We start from the raw sequence: 15,393 nt of genomic DNA, 5'->3' as shown, positions 1-15,393 counted from the left end.
TAAATATCAATACAGTGATGCTTGTCTGAGCCTGTGGACAATCTGAAAACAATTCTTAAAAAGGTGGAACCACTTGTTGACAAGTGTAAAATCTTACAAGGATAGTGTTACTGCATAGATGTATCAAACCATGCAAGATGAAAAGCCTCTTGTGTGGTTTTGTGGGTAAGTGCAGTCTTTTCTTAATGCTTCAGACAGATAGAATTTTGATGTATGGGAAGAATTGGGGAAATTACTATTTTTCCTTGTCTTCATGGCTTACTTCTTTACCTCAGATGGCGTTATGTAGCACTGAATCAGTTCTGAACTGCAACTTTATTGACCTAGCAGTGAATGATTTTTGTATCTGCACTGGTTTTAATGTCTGTTTTGTAGCAATTCTGGATGTAAAGGAAAAATTAGGAGTTTCTTGTGTATAAGTTAACAAAACTCTTCTTACCAGAGATGTCTCACATAAGATCCTGCTTCCTCGTACCAGGTTCCCTATTGTCATGTGAAAGTATGTGCTCCCACTGCTCCAATTGGAGATTTTATTGAAGGGGTAAACTGTTAAAATATCCTGTAAGGGGAAACAAACTGAACTATGCAACATTTCTCAAATGAAAATGGGATGTTATGTAAGAAAACCTGTAGAGCCTGAGCATTTTTTTTCTTTCCCATTTCATTTATAAATACAGTGGATCAAGGTAGGTCTTGCATCCAGAACAGTGGTATATTGTATTTTCACCAAACAGGTGAGTCTTAATCACTCTAATGAGACTTCCTTTCATTATATATTGATCTTTGCTTTCGTGCACTGCCATTATATTTACAGTAATCTAAAACTCGCTGGATATATGTTCTCTTATTAAAAGCAAATAGTGATATTAAAAAATGCTTTTGCCAGGGAAGTTGTTAAGATCAGACTGGGTTAGAGAGCTGGTAAATGCTGTCATTCGACCTGATCTTTTAGACAGTTTGGGTTTTCTGCAAAGCATTTTTATGAAGCAAATTCTCTAGTGCACTATCCGTGCATCTGCCTGATCTTACCCCTTTGCCCAGGTCCATCATGATTACCACTTCTTTTTTCAGAGATGCTCTACACTGTTTCCTTTCCAGTGCAGAAACAGCAAAGAAGTGATTTGAGGCAATAACATTTTATTCGGTTTTACACAGAAAATAAATAGAGGGACTCTATCCTCTCCTTCAAGGAGAAGGTCCTTTTGCTGTCCCTAAATTAGCACACTCAATGAAATCCTTCCTTAGACAGACACTTGAGAAGCAACTGTTACCTTTGTCTTCTGATGTATCAGTGAGACTCCTTGCTTGTTGATTGCGATCAGCACAATCTCTGGGAAATTTGGCTCTGAGGTTTGCTATAAATGAGTAACAGAGCAAGATAAGCAGAAAAAGAAAAAATTATCCATATTAGGTGCATGGTGACTTTTAACAGTGTCCAGTGCTGCTTGCTCTCTTTACCAAATAAACACCGAAACACAAAACTCTTACATATTGTGTAACTATTGCTAAGGATGACTTTTTTGGCCATATATTGATGACTTGTGCAGCTGCTACATAAAAGCAGGATCCGGTCCATAATTTCCTAGACTATCTGATAATAGGCTCAATGGTTGGTTGCAAACCAGTTAAGAGCCTAGTGAGGAGAAATTAAAGGTAGCAAGTGGGAAATTATTCCCAGAAGTATCCCTTGCAGAATGAGAGGATTAGTACAGTTCTGTTCTGAGGGAAGTGTCCCCAGAGATAGAAGATTTGGCAGCATTTTGTAGTGGAGAACAACAACAGGACAGTTAAATATCTATATAGCTAAAAGACCCCATCCACTACGTAGTTGTATTATTAAGTATTACAACTGGAACAACAACGTAGCCAGTAAATAACAGGCATAGTTCAGAGGGGATAAAAAACGCATCTCCCCACTTTCAAGGAACTGAGTTTTTCTCAGTAGATGATGGGTAGCCAGCTTTCTAATGCATTCTCACACAGATATGGAATTCTAGTCAGTCCGTATCCCCTAGTGCTGTCTACTACCAAAGCCTACAGGCTACTACTGTGCTGTCTACTACCAAAGTCTACTACAGGCTTTTAAACCTACCTTCACCTCAAAGAAGGCTGATCCAAACGTTGGCCACCGGTGTATCAATTTCAAGAAGGCAATCTTGGCCTCATCCACAGTTTTTCCTTCATGTTTGCCATATGCTGCAGTAATGCTCTGTTTAGAAAAAAGAATGCAAAGCCTATTCAGGTGGAGACAGACATGTTTCCAATGTCCAGCATTAGCACTAAAGACATCAACAGACCATCACCAAGATCAGTCTTGTGCCCACAGCAACAGAAGACTGTGAAAATGAAAACAGCCTACCATGCCATGGGGCGAGGTGAAGCCAGAACCTCCCCAGTGCTCCTTACTAACAAGTTGGCTGAAGGAAGTCCAGGAGCCCAAGGGAATGGATTTCAGGGCAGAGGAGCAGTATGGGATGAAACAAAATTCAGAAAGCCAGTGTTCAACACCCACAGACACGTATCACATTTTCTGCTGAAACATGTACGGTGAATTCTCCCTCTGTATCTGAAATAGTGTCCTGTGTCTTCCTCAGTGGACTAAGTGGTAAGTACCTGCTGAAACTTTCTTGTCTTTTGGTGGAGAAAAGAGCCTTTTGCTATGAATAACACGCACACGGTACAAGATGTCTGATTTGCTGGCCAAACTATGAAATATTTAGGACACATCTTCATTTTCTGTTTCTCTACAAGATCCTCAAATCCCCAGTCCCATCACTGACTTTCCTATCTCTAGCTCTTCTGGGCACTGAAAATAGATTAGCATCTCCAAGAAAAATGCACATCTCAAATCAATATATCTTTCATATATCTTTCTGAGGCTTGGTAGAGAGGATGCAAGATCTCAGTTGTAGGAGGCAAACCAGCAACATCCAGTAGCATCCCTCCATAGTGCTTTCAAAGACTGTCAGATCAAAAAGTAGTGTGTCTCGATGTCTTCTCAAAGCTCTGTGGAAGTAGCACGATTAATGAAAACTGATGTTCTTACCTTCTTCCACTCATCTGTTGAGATTGCTCGGACCAGATTGTCTGGCACCAGCTCCTTCAAGATTTTGGGGATGGTTGGCAGCTGTGTGCGGTCATTGTCGAAGCGCACTTTATAAATTAGCCCTGCCAGCTGGACAGCTTCATCCTTGGAACACTTGTGATAGCCTCTGAGGTACTTTGGCAACTCCTGGAAGAGACCAGTTCTGAATCCAGACAGAATAGGCTGAAGCAAACACTGACTTAGACTTAGCATGCTAAGTCTGTGAGGTCAGGATGTGAGTCTCGCCAAACACAGGCCGAGGGCATCCCAAGAACTTTTGACTCCTTCTGGAGGTTCTCTGGATGATCTTTAAAGGTCCTTTCCAACCCAAACCATTCTATGATTCTCCATACAACTGTGGAGCAAGACGAGCACCTCCAGAGAACAATTAGATTAGGAAGCTGTGCTCCTAACATAAGCAATATAGCTAAGGTGTGGATGCTGTGAGAAATAAATTTGCTCCTGAGGCTGAGCTGTGTCCTCCAGAGGCATTCCTCTCGAGGGTCTATAATGCAGGCCTTAGTGAGGGAGACGGCAATACTCCAGCAGGCTTACATTCTCAGGAGTATTTCTTGAATCACATTACCTGCCATTATGTTTATGCTTTAAGGAGCTGGTTACCTGGTGGTAATGAAAAATGGAATCAGCTTTCAGGTCCTTCCCAGGAGTTACATTCAGCCACAGCTTTCTCATGAAGTACACTTTATAAGCCACAGACATAGTAGCCCCTAAGGAAAGAACATCTTGTTAGTATTCTCTGTATCACCGTGAAGTTGTGCAGTTTTTAAATGGCTTGATAGTTTCTTCAGAAATGTAATTCTGGTTTTAATAGTTACAAAATTACTAACAAAAAAGTACAAAAGGCCATTTTTAGATGACCAAGGAAGTGATTAGTTGTCAGTTCCTGGACACTGATTGTGCGGTGATCTAAGGTGCAGGCTCTTCAGAGATGGAGGAAGAAGCTGAGGATGCTAGCAATGCAAGTGTTTGTTATTTCTTGGTGCTTATGACAGCTGCCTGTCAATGTGCAGCACACCTGAATTCTGTTATACTGATGCAGGTACAGTCCCTGATGGCTGTGTTTACAGAAATGAATTGTGATTTAGTGCATGTACATCTTTATGCTGTGATTTTCAGAGCTCCATATCAGCTGCATCAGCTGTGGGGAGAAGAGGGAAGTTAGAAAGTCTCAGATGCATAGACACTGCTTCAGAAAGTTGAACTTCAGCTGTCCTGAAATAAGCAAAGGTCAGGATTAATGAATATGAAATTTGAGTGGAGTTTGAGTTTGTAGATTTCAAAATGTACGTTATACATGGGGGTAACATGCAAAGAATTGCTGTCATTGGTGTTATATTGTTGTATTCTAACAAGTGTTCCCCTGGCAATACAACTTGTGCTTTGGTATCACCAGGTAATAATCTAGACAGCAATATTCTAACAACCAAAGGAATGGGAGTGACACTGTGTGAAGAACCTATTTACATGTGTCGCCTGATAGCTGATCTGGCAATGCATCAGCCTTGGACTGTAAAGAGGATCAACCTAACTTGTGTGCATCCAGCTGTGTGTTTTGGACACAACAGGTCAAAAAATCTTTGGTGCCAATTTAAAATTTCTGGAGAGATTTCCCCCCCCCCCCCCAAGATGTTTTATCCTATTGGATAAATTTGCTGTCTCCCCAGTTCAACACAGCATCTCATGCAGCTTCCTGTCATGCTGGCATTCTCCTTACCATCTTTCCCTGGTTTGTTCCTCCTGTTCCAGTCTGTCACCTGCCTTAGTGAGTCGAAGAAGTAGTCTGCTTCATTCTGACTGATCACCTGGAAGAGGCCAAGCAATGAAGCGGGGAAAGGAGGGATCATCAGATCATATAAAATACTGCCTGTGCTAACACACCCAAGTATCAGGCTGAGTTTTCTTTCCGTGTCTACAGTGAGAGAGTGCAGTTACAGCAGGAAAGACAGAAGCAAGGAGAAAGAAGTAGAGAAATGGGAGGAGGAAGGCTCAAATGAGGATTTTTATTGCATCTTCTGTTGCTTTTTTCTTTCCAACCTGCTTATTGAAGTCAAGCTGAAGATGCCTACTTTATTCTTAGCCATCTCCTCTTTGTAAAATATTGGCACATACCAGGTTTGCACATCAGAAGCTCCCTGTGCTTGGACTCAGCGCTGCTTTTGCCTTGATCACAGTTTCAGAGAGAAGGGACCTTTCACCAAGGCAGCCAACCCAAGCTTCAACTCAGGCAAGGCAAGCTTCTGAGAAACTAGAGACAAATCAACTGGCGCTGGTCAGCCAGTGCTCTCCCTAACACTAGTGGGTACTGTACATGTGCAGCACATCTCCTGGGCAAAACCTGAGTGGAAAAGGGCTGAATCCAGCAGTATGCAACATGCAATTTGCTACTATCCCAGCAGCTGCAAGAAAGCCCGGGTCTCCTCTGCTTTTAGTATCCACTATGTACCAGTAGACTGGTACTCTCCATCCAGCCCCTTCAAGAGACTCAAAATAATTGTCAGGTGCTAAAAGTTCGAATCTAGGTTGTATCCCTAGACAGAAGCAGTAATGACCTGCTCTGTTGCTTAGCTTCATATATGGTTGGTTAGGTGGTCTGGTAAATAAGTAAGGGAGGCAGGGGGAGTCTGGCTACCCTGCCATAGTCGAGAAGAGTTACCTTGTCTGCAATCTTCACAAAGAGGCTGAAACCTTCCCAGGAGTTCATCTGCAATTTGGAAGCGATGTTCTGACACAGAGTCCGGATTTTGGTGTTTGTTCCCACATCAAATGTCTATGAGATAACAAGACTCTTGTTACACAGAGGAGAGGAAGAAATGAGAACACTGAATGTCTTGAAACGTGCTTCTGCATGAAGCATGAAGCCTTTTCACGTGGCTGTGAAAATGGTCAAGGCTGGGAAAACAAGTAAGTTCTCACCTGTTCTGTTTCATTGGGGAAGCAAATCTTGTGTGAGATCTTTGTGTTGTTCTGTAAGATGGCCTCAACCTCCACAGGATGAGGTGCCCACTTCCTGGAGCCACTCCTGGAAAATGCGGCCACAATCGTAAGAGAGATCAGTGCTGGATGTTTAATCTTTGAGGAGTTCAACAACAGTATTCTGTCTGAACAACAGACTCTATCAAATTGCTATACTGTGACATGGGACGGACTCTAATGGACCTTCACCCCAATGCAAATGAACAGTGTTAACATGTATTAACAGCAAGACACTGAGGGTCTTATTAGCATGTATATTAAGAGTGTTCTACTCCACAGGGAGCTTGCATGAATAAGGCACCTTTCTAGCCAGTACCATCACCCCTTCTATGTATTCAGTGACATTTTTCCTTACTGTTATTGAAGTGTGAAGATAGTGGCCACAAGGAGAAATGAATTTTATTTAATTCTTCCATCAGCAAAAAGATATGCATTCAGACACAAAATGAGTTACAGCTCAAGAGGCAAGTACCAGAAAAGTTTGGAGGGCCGCTAGAAGCATTACATTTTATATAAGAGCTGGCATGTAATCACTGACTCAAGAGGTGCTCTTAAGCTGTACAATCCCAGTTCTTTGAAATTATACCTCAGAGCAGAGCTGCCTTTTAAAGCAAAGGAACTGGCCTTGAAGTCTGAGTCATGCAAAAACCTTGATACAGTTAAAGTGAGGACAAATCTAGCACATTACCTTCTGGGGCTGGTATTTTCCTGCCCTCTGGCACAGAGCAGGCTGTTTGGAAATTTTGTACACTGCAGCTTATGGGTCAAACTCCTCTCACACACTGGGTCAGTTTCTCAGGAAGAGAGCTTAGTCTGGCATCCAGCTTTAGTCGTATGGATGAGGCTTTGGGCAACCTAGTCTAGTGGAGAGTGTCCCTGCCCATGGGGGACTAGATGATCTTTGAGGTCCCTTCCAACCCAAATCATTCTATGATTTGAAAACTAATTTTTTTCCATTAAATAAAGTAGCAGTTCCATTTGGAGAAGGAAAACCTGACTGTAAACCAAGTTGAACAGCATGTGCTCTGGTACTGTACAGGCACTGTAAGGAGTGTGGACCTCCCCTACTCAGTCATCTATTCCTTGACTTACAGCAGAGGGAGGCCGTAGGAGACCACAGAAGTGCAGTAACTTGGCTGGAGGCACAGAGCCATCTCTCCTTGCAGCCTCAGCTAGGAATTCATTGCCAAGGCAAGATCTGCTTAACGCCCATCATGGTGCTCACTGGTTCCCTGGCCAGGAGCCTGGGGATTAAGCTGTAAAGCTGTTTATGGAGGAAAAGGTGTACGCAAGGGCTCAGTTGGCTTCCACTCCACATATTGCAGGTCAGTCCCTTGAGCTGCCTGCTCTCCTCTTTCCAAAGAGAGCAGGTTACTTACAGGGAGAAGTTGGACTAGATGATCATTGTAGGTCCCTTCCAACTGAAATGTTCTGTTCTATTCTGTTGTAAGCAGGTGCAGGTTTAATCTTAGGAAAAGGAATGCTCTTAGAAAACCACACTTGTCTCTGTTCCTCTTCCCATCCTCCAGGCTCCAGATCTGGGTCAGTTTAGCAGATAGAATTCCCCTCCCTGTTTCCCCACTCTAAAGAAGCTCTATACAGCTCAACAGGGCTTAGAGCATGAATAGCACATGATATAGGGAGGCAGGAATTTTTCAGTCTTCATAGAAAAAAACCCCAATGAATAGCATTCCTCACCATGCGTTTTTCAGGCACTTCAAAGGCAAGTTCAATGTGCAGTGACATTTCCCCAGCAGTGCCAAAACCCATCTGCTGCAAGGGGGACAGCCACTGTGTTAGCATTCCCCTCGAGCCTGGCCCGCAGGGCCCACAGACCAAACGCAGGGCCTAGCCTAAGAGAAGGGGGAGGATGGAGGTGCTGGAGGGAGAAATCATTGGGCACTGCCTTACTGAAGAGGTCTGTGGCAACTCACAGCAGCATCAAAAGGGAGAAGGCTGGGGTTAACCTTGATGCCAAAGCATTGTGTTCTCAGAGTGTCAAGCTGGGTAGTTCTAGTGTCTGGAGGAATCTAGGGAAACCTTGCCCCTGCAGTTCAATTGATCCTTCCTGAAAACGAGGTAGCCCTTCCACTACCTCTGGTCATGTAAAGTACATTACCCCATGAAGCCATTCAGAAGCTTGGGAAGCACTGTGTGCTGGAGGCTCTGTTGCTTCAACCCTCACCAGGACAGAGACAATGCCTAGAGGACTGAGAAGTACCCTGGTGTGAGTAGCCATCTAAGTTTCAGGGCTTTGCTCATTTGGATTTCTTCAAAGAATAGGAAATGACTCTGTTGATCCTGTCTTCCTAGCACGAATCTGCTTTGCTTCACCATCAGAAAACCAGATTAGCACTCTGCAGATGTCAGTGACTTCAGTGGTGCCGCCCCACTGTGAGTAAAACTGTATTTTTAGCTGCGCATATGCAGCTCTGTGCTACTGAGATTCAACAAACCCAAGACTAATCCTCCGGCACATGTAAGAGGGATAAAGATACTCTGCCTCACCAAAGGAAAGCAAGGTCAGGACCTCATCAATGACAATGCAGGATTTCACTTCAAGCTGCATGCGCTTTAGGATGTTTGAAATACTCAGCTCTGGGAGTCAAGTGATTATGTGTGATGCTGAACTTTTAAAAATGTTGCTAACTCCATGAAAGAAAAACATGAAACTGTGACACAGACCTCTCTTTGTGGTTCAAAGTCCGCAAGATAATTAAAAATAATGATGACTTTAAAAAAAAAAAAAGGATGTAAAGAGAGAAAGGAAAGTAAGAGTCTTAATATTTTAGCACATGTGCTTTTTGGCACCTGATTCATGATTTTTTTACACTTTGAGCTGGCTATACGCTGAACTGTTTACCTCATCACTGTCTGAATCCTCTGACTGCAATCCAGGGCCAGTGTCTCTTTCTGACGTGTCTCCATGAACTTCTGGGCATGTTTCAGCAGTGACTTGCTGGGTGGGAACAGGCCAGTGCAGAGCCAAAGGAGCTGCCAGCCTTTGGTCACGCTGTACCTGTGAACACAAAGCAAATGGTTCTGCTATAGCCACGTATAATTCATTGTTTGACCACACATCAGCTACGGGGAAGAGAAATGGACTCCCATCGTGGTATGTTGTGCCATTCAGCAGAGCGTTGCAAATCAATGTAGCCTTCACGCAGGATCAGGCAGCCGTTTTCTGTGCAATGTATTTGAAGACAATGCTAAATCCTGGCTGATAAATATTCATGAAATATTCATGACAGTTGCAAATCTCATGAATAAATATAAGCTCCAGTTTAACAGTCATCTTGGCAGCAGTGACCCTGGTGCTATCCTCTTGGAAAGCCACTGTCAGTTTGCTGCTCATGCTCACATGTATTTGGATTGTGCTTTATCAGCTGTTTGTATTCACCTGCTCTCTGTGGTAGCCAGCATTGCTCAGAGCACAAGCGCTTTGCTTGTGAGTGACTTTCCCTTACGTATGCTCCTGCTCTGAAAAATGAGCAGGTAGATGGCATTGTGTAATGAGGTAGTTACAGTTCTTCAAAACTCCAGATCAAGTTTGTACCATTTTCAGGCAGAAAGCTATTTCCTCCGGCATCTGGATCTGTGAAATCTGGCAGTCGAAGCCCTTCTGGCATCTTACCCTCACCAGTAAGAAAGGCTCTGCAGCCAGGAGGTGGTCAGTCATCATGCCTTCAAAGCCAGGAGCAGAACACTCTTCAGCTGTGTCCCAGGGATTGCTCTGAAAGGCTAAATGGTGTGAAGTGGTTTTGATTGGGAAAGCCAGCAGGTCTACCTTTGAATGAGCACCTGACTGCTCAAGACAGAGGTCCTGGCTTCTTTATTCCCATTTACTTTTCTAATTTTACAGATGGAGACACACTATTTTAATCCCATTTATACTCCATAGATCAGTGGTGTTTGTGTCTGTGTGAGAGTGTGACATGGTCCACAGGGCAGTAGCCTGGGAAGGATGAAGGATTTGTTGCTCTAGCTGTTCTAATGAAAATATATGGAAATAGCCACCTTTCAAGCATTGTTTTTTCCACATCAGTGATCCCTCTCAAAACAGTGAATGACCCACAGGACTAAATTGGTAGAGTGCATCAGGCATGGCACTGGCACCATGGTTACAGACTCTGAGTTAAATAGCCTGTAAGATTTACTGTGGGCGAGGAAATTTACCATTTAATAGTTACACACATGGTAATAGTTCCACTAAGTTTAATATTTGTGGAACAGTAAGACAGAAAATAAACAAATAGAAGCTCCTTCTCTAGCTTTTGCAGTGACACAATGCAGCTAGAAACAGACAAACCACTTTGTTAATAATTAGTATTATTTTAAGCTTCTTTTTGCCATTCAGTTCCCCTGAAAGTAGGTCAAATTATTTTATGAGTGGGGAAGCAAACACCAGCCTGATTCAGAGACTTATGCCTGTGTAGGGGCCTGTGTAACCAATCTGCAAGCCAGTTGTGTAACCTAATTAATATAACTACTCAAAAGGATTCACTGGTAGTAAGAGATCTAGTGTGAACTGCATGCTTATAGGAGGGAAATGTTGTTATTGGGAAACTTAAAGGGAGGACTGGCAGTGCAGTCACTGAAAGCATGCAAGAAGTCTATGCAGTGCCATATTTTCTCCACAGACTGCCTTGGGAGTAAGAGGGCTTCGGTTACACCTTGCCTGCCTCACTCCATACTGCACAGAGAGGAGCACTGAATGCTGATGGGAGCAAAGCTGCAGCTCAGACGAGATGAGTAATAGTTCTACTCTGGGGCCTACCACTGCCCATCAGTGGTCCTGAGTGCTCTGCAAAGGTGAGCCCCACAGCACTGCTTGGAAGAGGGGGGAAGGGAAGGTCTCACTCCAACATTTGGCCATCCTTCCCCTCTGCTCTCACGTCATCAAAGGTGTGGCAGGGATTCCTCCTCACTATCTGCACTCAAGCCCTGGCTCTGCAGAAGCACGGTGTTTGCACCCAGGTGAGTACCTGTTTCTGTTCTCAGTCAGTTGCTTCATAATCTGACAGTAAATCTCATCCCGCAAGACTTCCTCCTGGATAGCTGCTACAAATATCTGGTCAGTGACTTCCACAGAGGAGTGTGCCTGTTTTGAGGGATAGTCTCCCATGAATTTCATGATGGGTGAATGTGCTGTTAAGGACAAAAGCAGGCAAATTTTGGAAGGTGAATGGAAAGTCTCACCTGGATCCTAACATGTTAGTGAATCTGTTGATGTCTAAATGGCAAATACTGGGAGGAGTGTCTGGAACATATTCCCTGCCTGTCCCCTACCCCTTTTCCCTGTGCAGTAGTCACCGCTTGGCTGTGGTTTGTACTGTAGCAGCAACTTGCTCTGGGCATATGTAGTAAATCTCATTCATTCCTAATGCCAAGTTCTCCGTTAAGTGAGCCATCAGGAGTTGTGGAGCACTGGGAGGGAATAGGAACCTTTCCTCTGTAGACAAGGGAAACAACGCTAAGTTGTGCAGAGTTGATACCCCCCACCTTGATGTAAATGTATCCCTTGAAACATGGATGTGGTATTATCTCAATAGAGGTGGGTTTAGAGGAGGTAGCTAGCTCTTCCTTCCCCTGAGTGTCCTCAGGTCCCAAAGAGAAGAGTGAAAGGATATCAATGAAGGCCTGACAAGCCAAGTCCCGAAGATCAGGGTCTGTGCATGCTGTCTTCAGCAAGGGCTGTTTCAAGGGCTCCTTAGAGTGTGCCCACAGATGACTGCGCCCACGGGATTTCTGGAGGACAGCTTTGCTGATGGATTCCTTCTCAGGAGTCCTGAATGAAGACAAGTGCAGGCAATACAAAATTACTGGATCAGTATTGTTATGAACATAGGAGGTCGCTATCACAGAGACTTCTCTCTAGGCACGTTCTTTCCCAAGACAGTGATCTCATATCTCCTTTGATTATGCAGGTCAACAAGAACAGGAAAATATATATTCTTTTAGATCTAGAAGGGAGAAGGCTTGCAAAAAAGAGAGAGGTTTTAGAAGACTATTTTTTCCCTTACTCTCCGAGGCCTGTGACGTTGCGTACCCTAGCTAACTGGTAAGTGCTGAAGAAGGGGTGAGAAGTAATAATAGGGCCTGCGGGAAAGAAAAGAAAAATGTCCAGCTGGGGTTCTTCTACCCTTCCCTTTGCATTTCTGCGGACAAAAGATACAAGCAGGCCATGTGCCATAATCTCTGCATGTCCAAAGTCACACTTCATTACAGGGAACAAAGAGAAGAAACCCAATCAGAAATGGGAGATGCTGTTACATCCTAGGCTTTAAGGATCACTAAAGATCAACTAGAACTTTCCTAGGGCACACACTACACAGAGAGCTTCACCTGAAGTGTTCATAGGAGAACTCCTCTAGGGTGTAAGGCTTCACTTTGAGATCCTCTTCATCAGGTTCATCCATGTAGGAGTTCTGTGAAGCTGTCCTCTGGTCTGGAGACATCATCAGCAAACTCTGGAATGACACAGCCACATAAAGACGTCACGTGGACACAGGCAAAGTGTGTCTCTGTGGCACAAACTGTCAGGTGGTACTCAGCATATATGCACAGATGGTGTATACTAAGCTTGAGTGCTCTGTGCTGCAGAAGATCTTCTGTCCCTTAAGCAGCATCTTCAGAGACTCCAGAAAGACTTGGGAGTAGTCAGCTCAAGGAATTAATTTCCATAGACCCAACAGTAGTGACCATCAAAATGTGTGTGATTATCCAAAGCACAACACTTGTTACAAATGCACCTGATTATCACTGGTGTGTTTTTCCTTCACTTTTTTCAGCTTTTTACTTGTTTAACACAGTATCCAATATACCAAGTCTCCAAAACTAAAGATAAAATTGTCAGCAAACAGAGCGATCAATGAGAAATCTTGACTCCCTCAAATAGCATATTCTTTTAAAGTACCCTGCTGTACTTTAAAAAGTACCTCTTAGAGCTTCCCTTGAGACATAATGTATGATCACCGATCCAGCCCAGCATGAATACAGGAAAATTCAACAGCACGCTCATTTGCATTAACCGCTACCAATTCCAGGCACTAAAGTCCCTAATGGTGAACAGACCCTTTTTTTTGAAAGTCATTGCTTTTGTGCAACTGCAGTCTTCTCCTTAGAGTTTGGGCTAGGTTTAATTTTGTTTTCAGACAGGACAGAATGAAATGCTTTGCTTCCATGGGAGATATAGAACTTGTCTGAATTTGGAGGAACAATTAACTTCCAGTTATAAATTTAATCGTATTTAACACTGTTATTATCATTTATCTTCCAGTCTCTTCAAAGAGAGTGCTCAACTTTTCTTACCAGCACTTGACTAGAGGGTTTTGTGAGAGAAGGAATGATGTAGATCTCTTCCAAAAATACATTCCCTGTTTTGCCTGTCCTTTCATTCTGGGCATAGATCCAGCCAGAGTTTGCATCCAGCCTTTTGTCTTCAGTGAAGATAAGCAAGTCTCCCTTCTTGAAGGACAGGATGGCAGGGTCTTCTGGAAAATGGAATAAGGGGGTACTGTTCAGGCTTGACAGTCCAAGAAAATGCAAAGGGATTGCAACATGAAAGACAAGGGAATTGTATTTTGAAGGCCTGAATTCAATTAGCAATAGAAAGTGATTTGTGTAAATACAGCTAATTATCCAGTAACACTTCAGAGAAATCACTTCAATTTCCTCTGACGGCCTGATTTTCACCCACTGGGGGCAATGGCAAAACTCCATTTGATTCAAATGGGTGCTGAATTTGTGTCTAGAACTGGCAGCAAAGCATGGAAAGAAACTCACTAGCTGTAAGTAGGTGAAGTTAACGTTTACATTTTAATCCCCTCTTGTCTGTTCCAGTGAACTATATTCCACAGAAACTTCCAGTTTACCACCTCTGTGAAACTTTTCTGGGAAGTACTTCCACGGATCTCAGCTCCAACTTTCTACTATAAGCAAGCTGAGTTGTTGGACACTATAATATCTAAATTAAATACACAAAGAAATAGAAGGGAGTAGGAAGGGTAATTTATATGCAAAGGCATTGAATCACATTGACTTGTCCTCTGTATTGCTGTGGTGATCACTATGCATTCCTCCTGGAGCAAAGGGACTCTTGCTGAAGTTCTCCCACTTCCCTTTGAGCTCTTTCAAACAAGTGCTGTGGGTTCTCTCAAGATTTCTTTCCCACCCTGTAGTAAAGTTATAGGATTTACCTTGGGGTTTTTTCTCATGCATTGCCACAGCGAATCGTGATCTCTTCTTCAGTCCTTCCAGGAACATGACCACCAGTTCAGCAATGACAACACTGTTTACAGATGTCAGGACAAACTCCTCGGCACGAAGTGTGATGAGAGTGCAACTCTGTCCAAATGACTTCACTGCCCTGCGTATTATTCAACAGTTAGTTACCAGAGCATCTGAAAAACTTGCAGACCCATCTGCAATCACAGCCACTGCGCCTGTGCCCCCTTGCAGACAACTCCCTTACAGCGAGTATTGGTAGTTCTTAATTTGCCTTCTCATGAGTTGGTAGGTGTGAAGGACTGAAGTGGTTCAGGTTGACTCTGGACTCCACCATGTTTTGTACAAAAATGCTTCAATATAGACAAAAGAACACCATTCTTTTGGAGTAACATGGCAACTAATTAAATCTGTGACAGTCCTCACAGAGGTATTTTTTGTGTATGTAAGACCTTATTCTCTGAGTGATCTGATGCAAGGATGTGTGCCCTCAGCAAGCCAATGGTTACCAATGGTTACCTTCTTTCCTCAGTTACACTGCTCAGGTCCATTACACCTGAGAAGTATACGAACTCCTAGCATACATAACAGATGATGGCTTAACTATGTTAGTTATTTGGGCCTTTCTTGTCTTGATGCATGTCTGTGCTTCCTAACACCTTTCTGACTGAGCAGGATCATCTTTCCTTCCACCAGCTGGGAAGATTCAGCTGTTTCAGTATTTCCTTTACCAGCTGGTCAGAACTTGTCCCATTTTGTTCCCCAGACCTATGCTAAACCACCTTTCCAGGCTCAGATCAAATCACCTAGGGGGACAGCAGAGAAAGTACACCTCCATCCTACATGGAACACCCTTTGAATCTGGGCAGAGATGCCTTCTTCACATCTTGTCTTTCTGGGGCACTCACCTGTTGGTGTGAATGCCAGTTATCTCTGGGAAGGTCAGCTCAAGGAGCCGCTTTTCTGACTCATCCAAGAAGCAGATACCTTTCCAATTTATGGCAACGATAAAGTGGTTCTTGGGCAAGCTGGGTCCTGAAAATGCAGAAAAACCTCCTTATCAATGCTATACAAGTCCTCCTCTATTG

At 43.5% G+C, this 15,393-nt stretch overlaps 1 protein-coding gene across 1 annotated transcript in view; it reads right to left on the bottom strand.

Moving 5' to 3' along the window:
• Nucleotides 1–15,393, bottom strand: part of MYO7B (myosin VIIB) — a 51,442-nt gene that overhangs the window by 467 nt on the left and 35,582 nt on the right. Inside the window, exons 34-48 of the mRNA XM_054835950.1 lie at nucleotides 15,214–15,340; nucleotides 14,278–14,447; nucleotides 13,391–13,572; nucleotides 12,425–12,549; nucleotides 11,710–11,867; nucleotides 11,065–11,218; nucleotides 8,943–9,098; nucleotides 6,020–6,125; nucleotides 5,760–5,873; nucleotides 4,821–4,908; nucleotides 3,707–3,813; nucleotides 3,047–3,232; nucleotides 2,093–2,209; nucleotides 1,272–1,355; nucleotides 440–559 (exon numbers count right to left, since the gene is read on the bottom strand). Coding sequence (XP_054691925.1) covers nucleotides 440–559; nucleotides 1,272–1,355; nucleotides 2,093–2,209; nucleotides 3,047–3,232; nucleotides 3,707–3,813; nucleotides 4,821–4,908; nucleotides 5,760–5,873; nucleotides 6,020–6,125; nucleotides 8,943–9,098; nucleotides 11,065–11,218; nucleotides 11,710–11,867; nucleotides 12,425–12,549; nucleotides 13,391–13,572; nucleotides 14,278–14,447; nucleotides 15,214–15,340 — 1,994 coding nt within the window. The remainder of the gene's footprint in view (nucleotides 1–439; nucleotides 560–1,271; nucleotides 1,356–2,092; nucleotides 2,210–3,046; nucleotides 3,233–3,706; nucleotides 3,814–4,820; nucleotides 4,909–5,759; nucleotides 5,874–6,019; nucleotides 6,126–8,942; nucleotides 9,099–11,064; nucleotides 11,219–11,709; nucleotides 11,868–12,424; nucleotides 12,550–13,390; nucleotides 13,573–14,277; nucleotides 14,448–15,213; nucleotides 15,341–15,393) is intronic.

This window comes from Grus americana, chromosome 9, assembly GCF_028858705.1.
Source record: "Grus americana isolate bGruAme1 chromosome 9, bGruAme1.mat, whole genome shotgun sequence".
NCBI classification, from domain to species: Eukaryota; Metazoa; Chordata; class Aves; order Gruiformes; family Gruidae; genus Grus; species Grus americana.
This window is presented reverse-complemented; position numbering and strand designations above follow the sequence as displayed.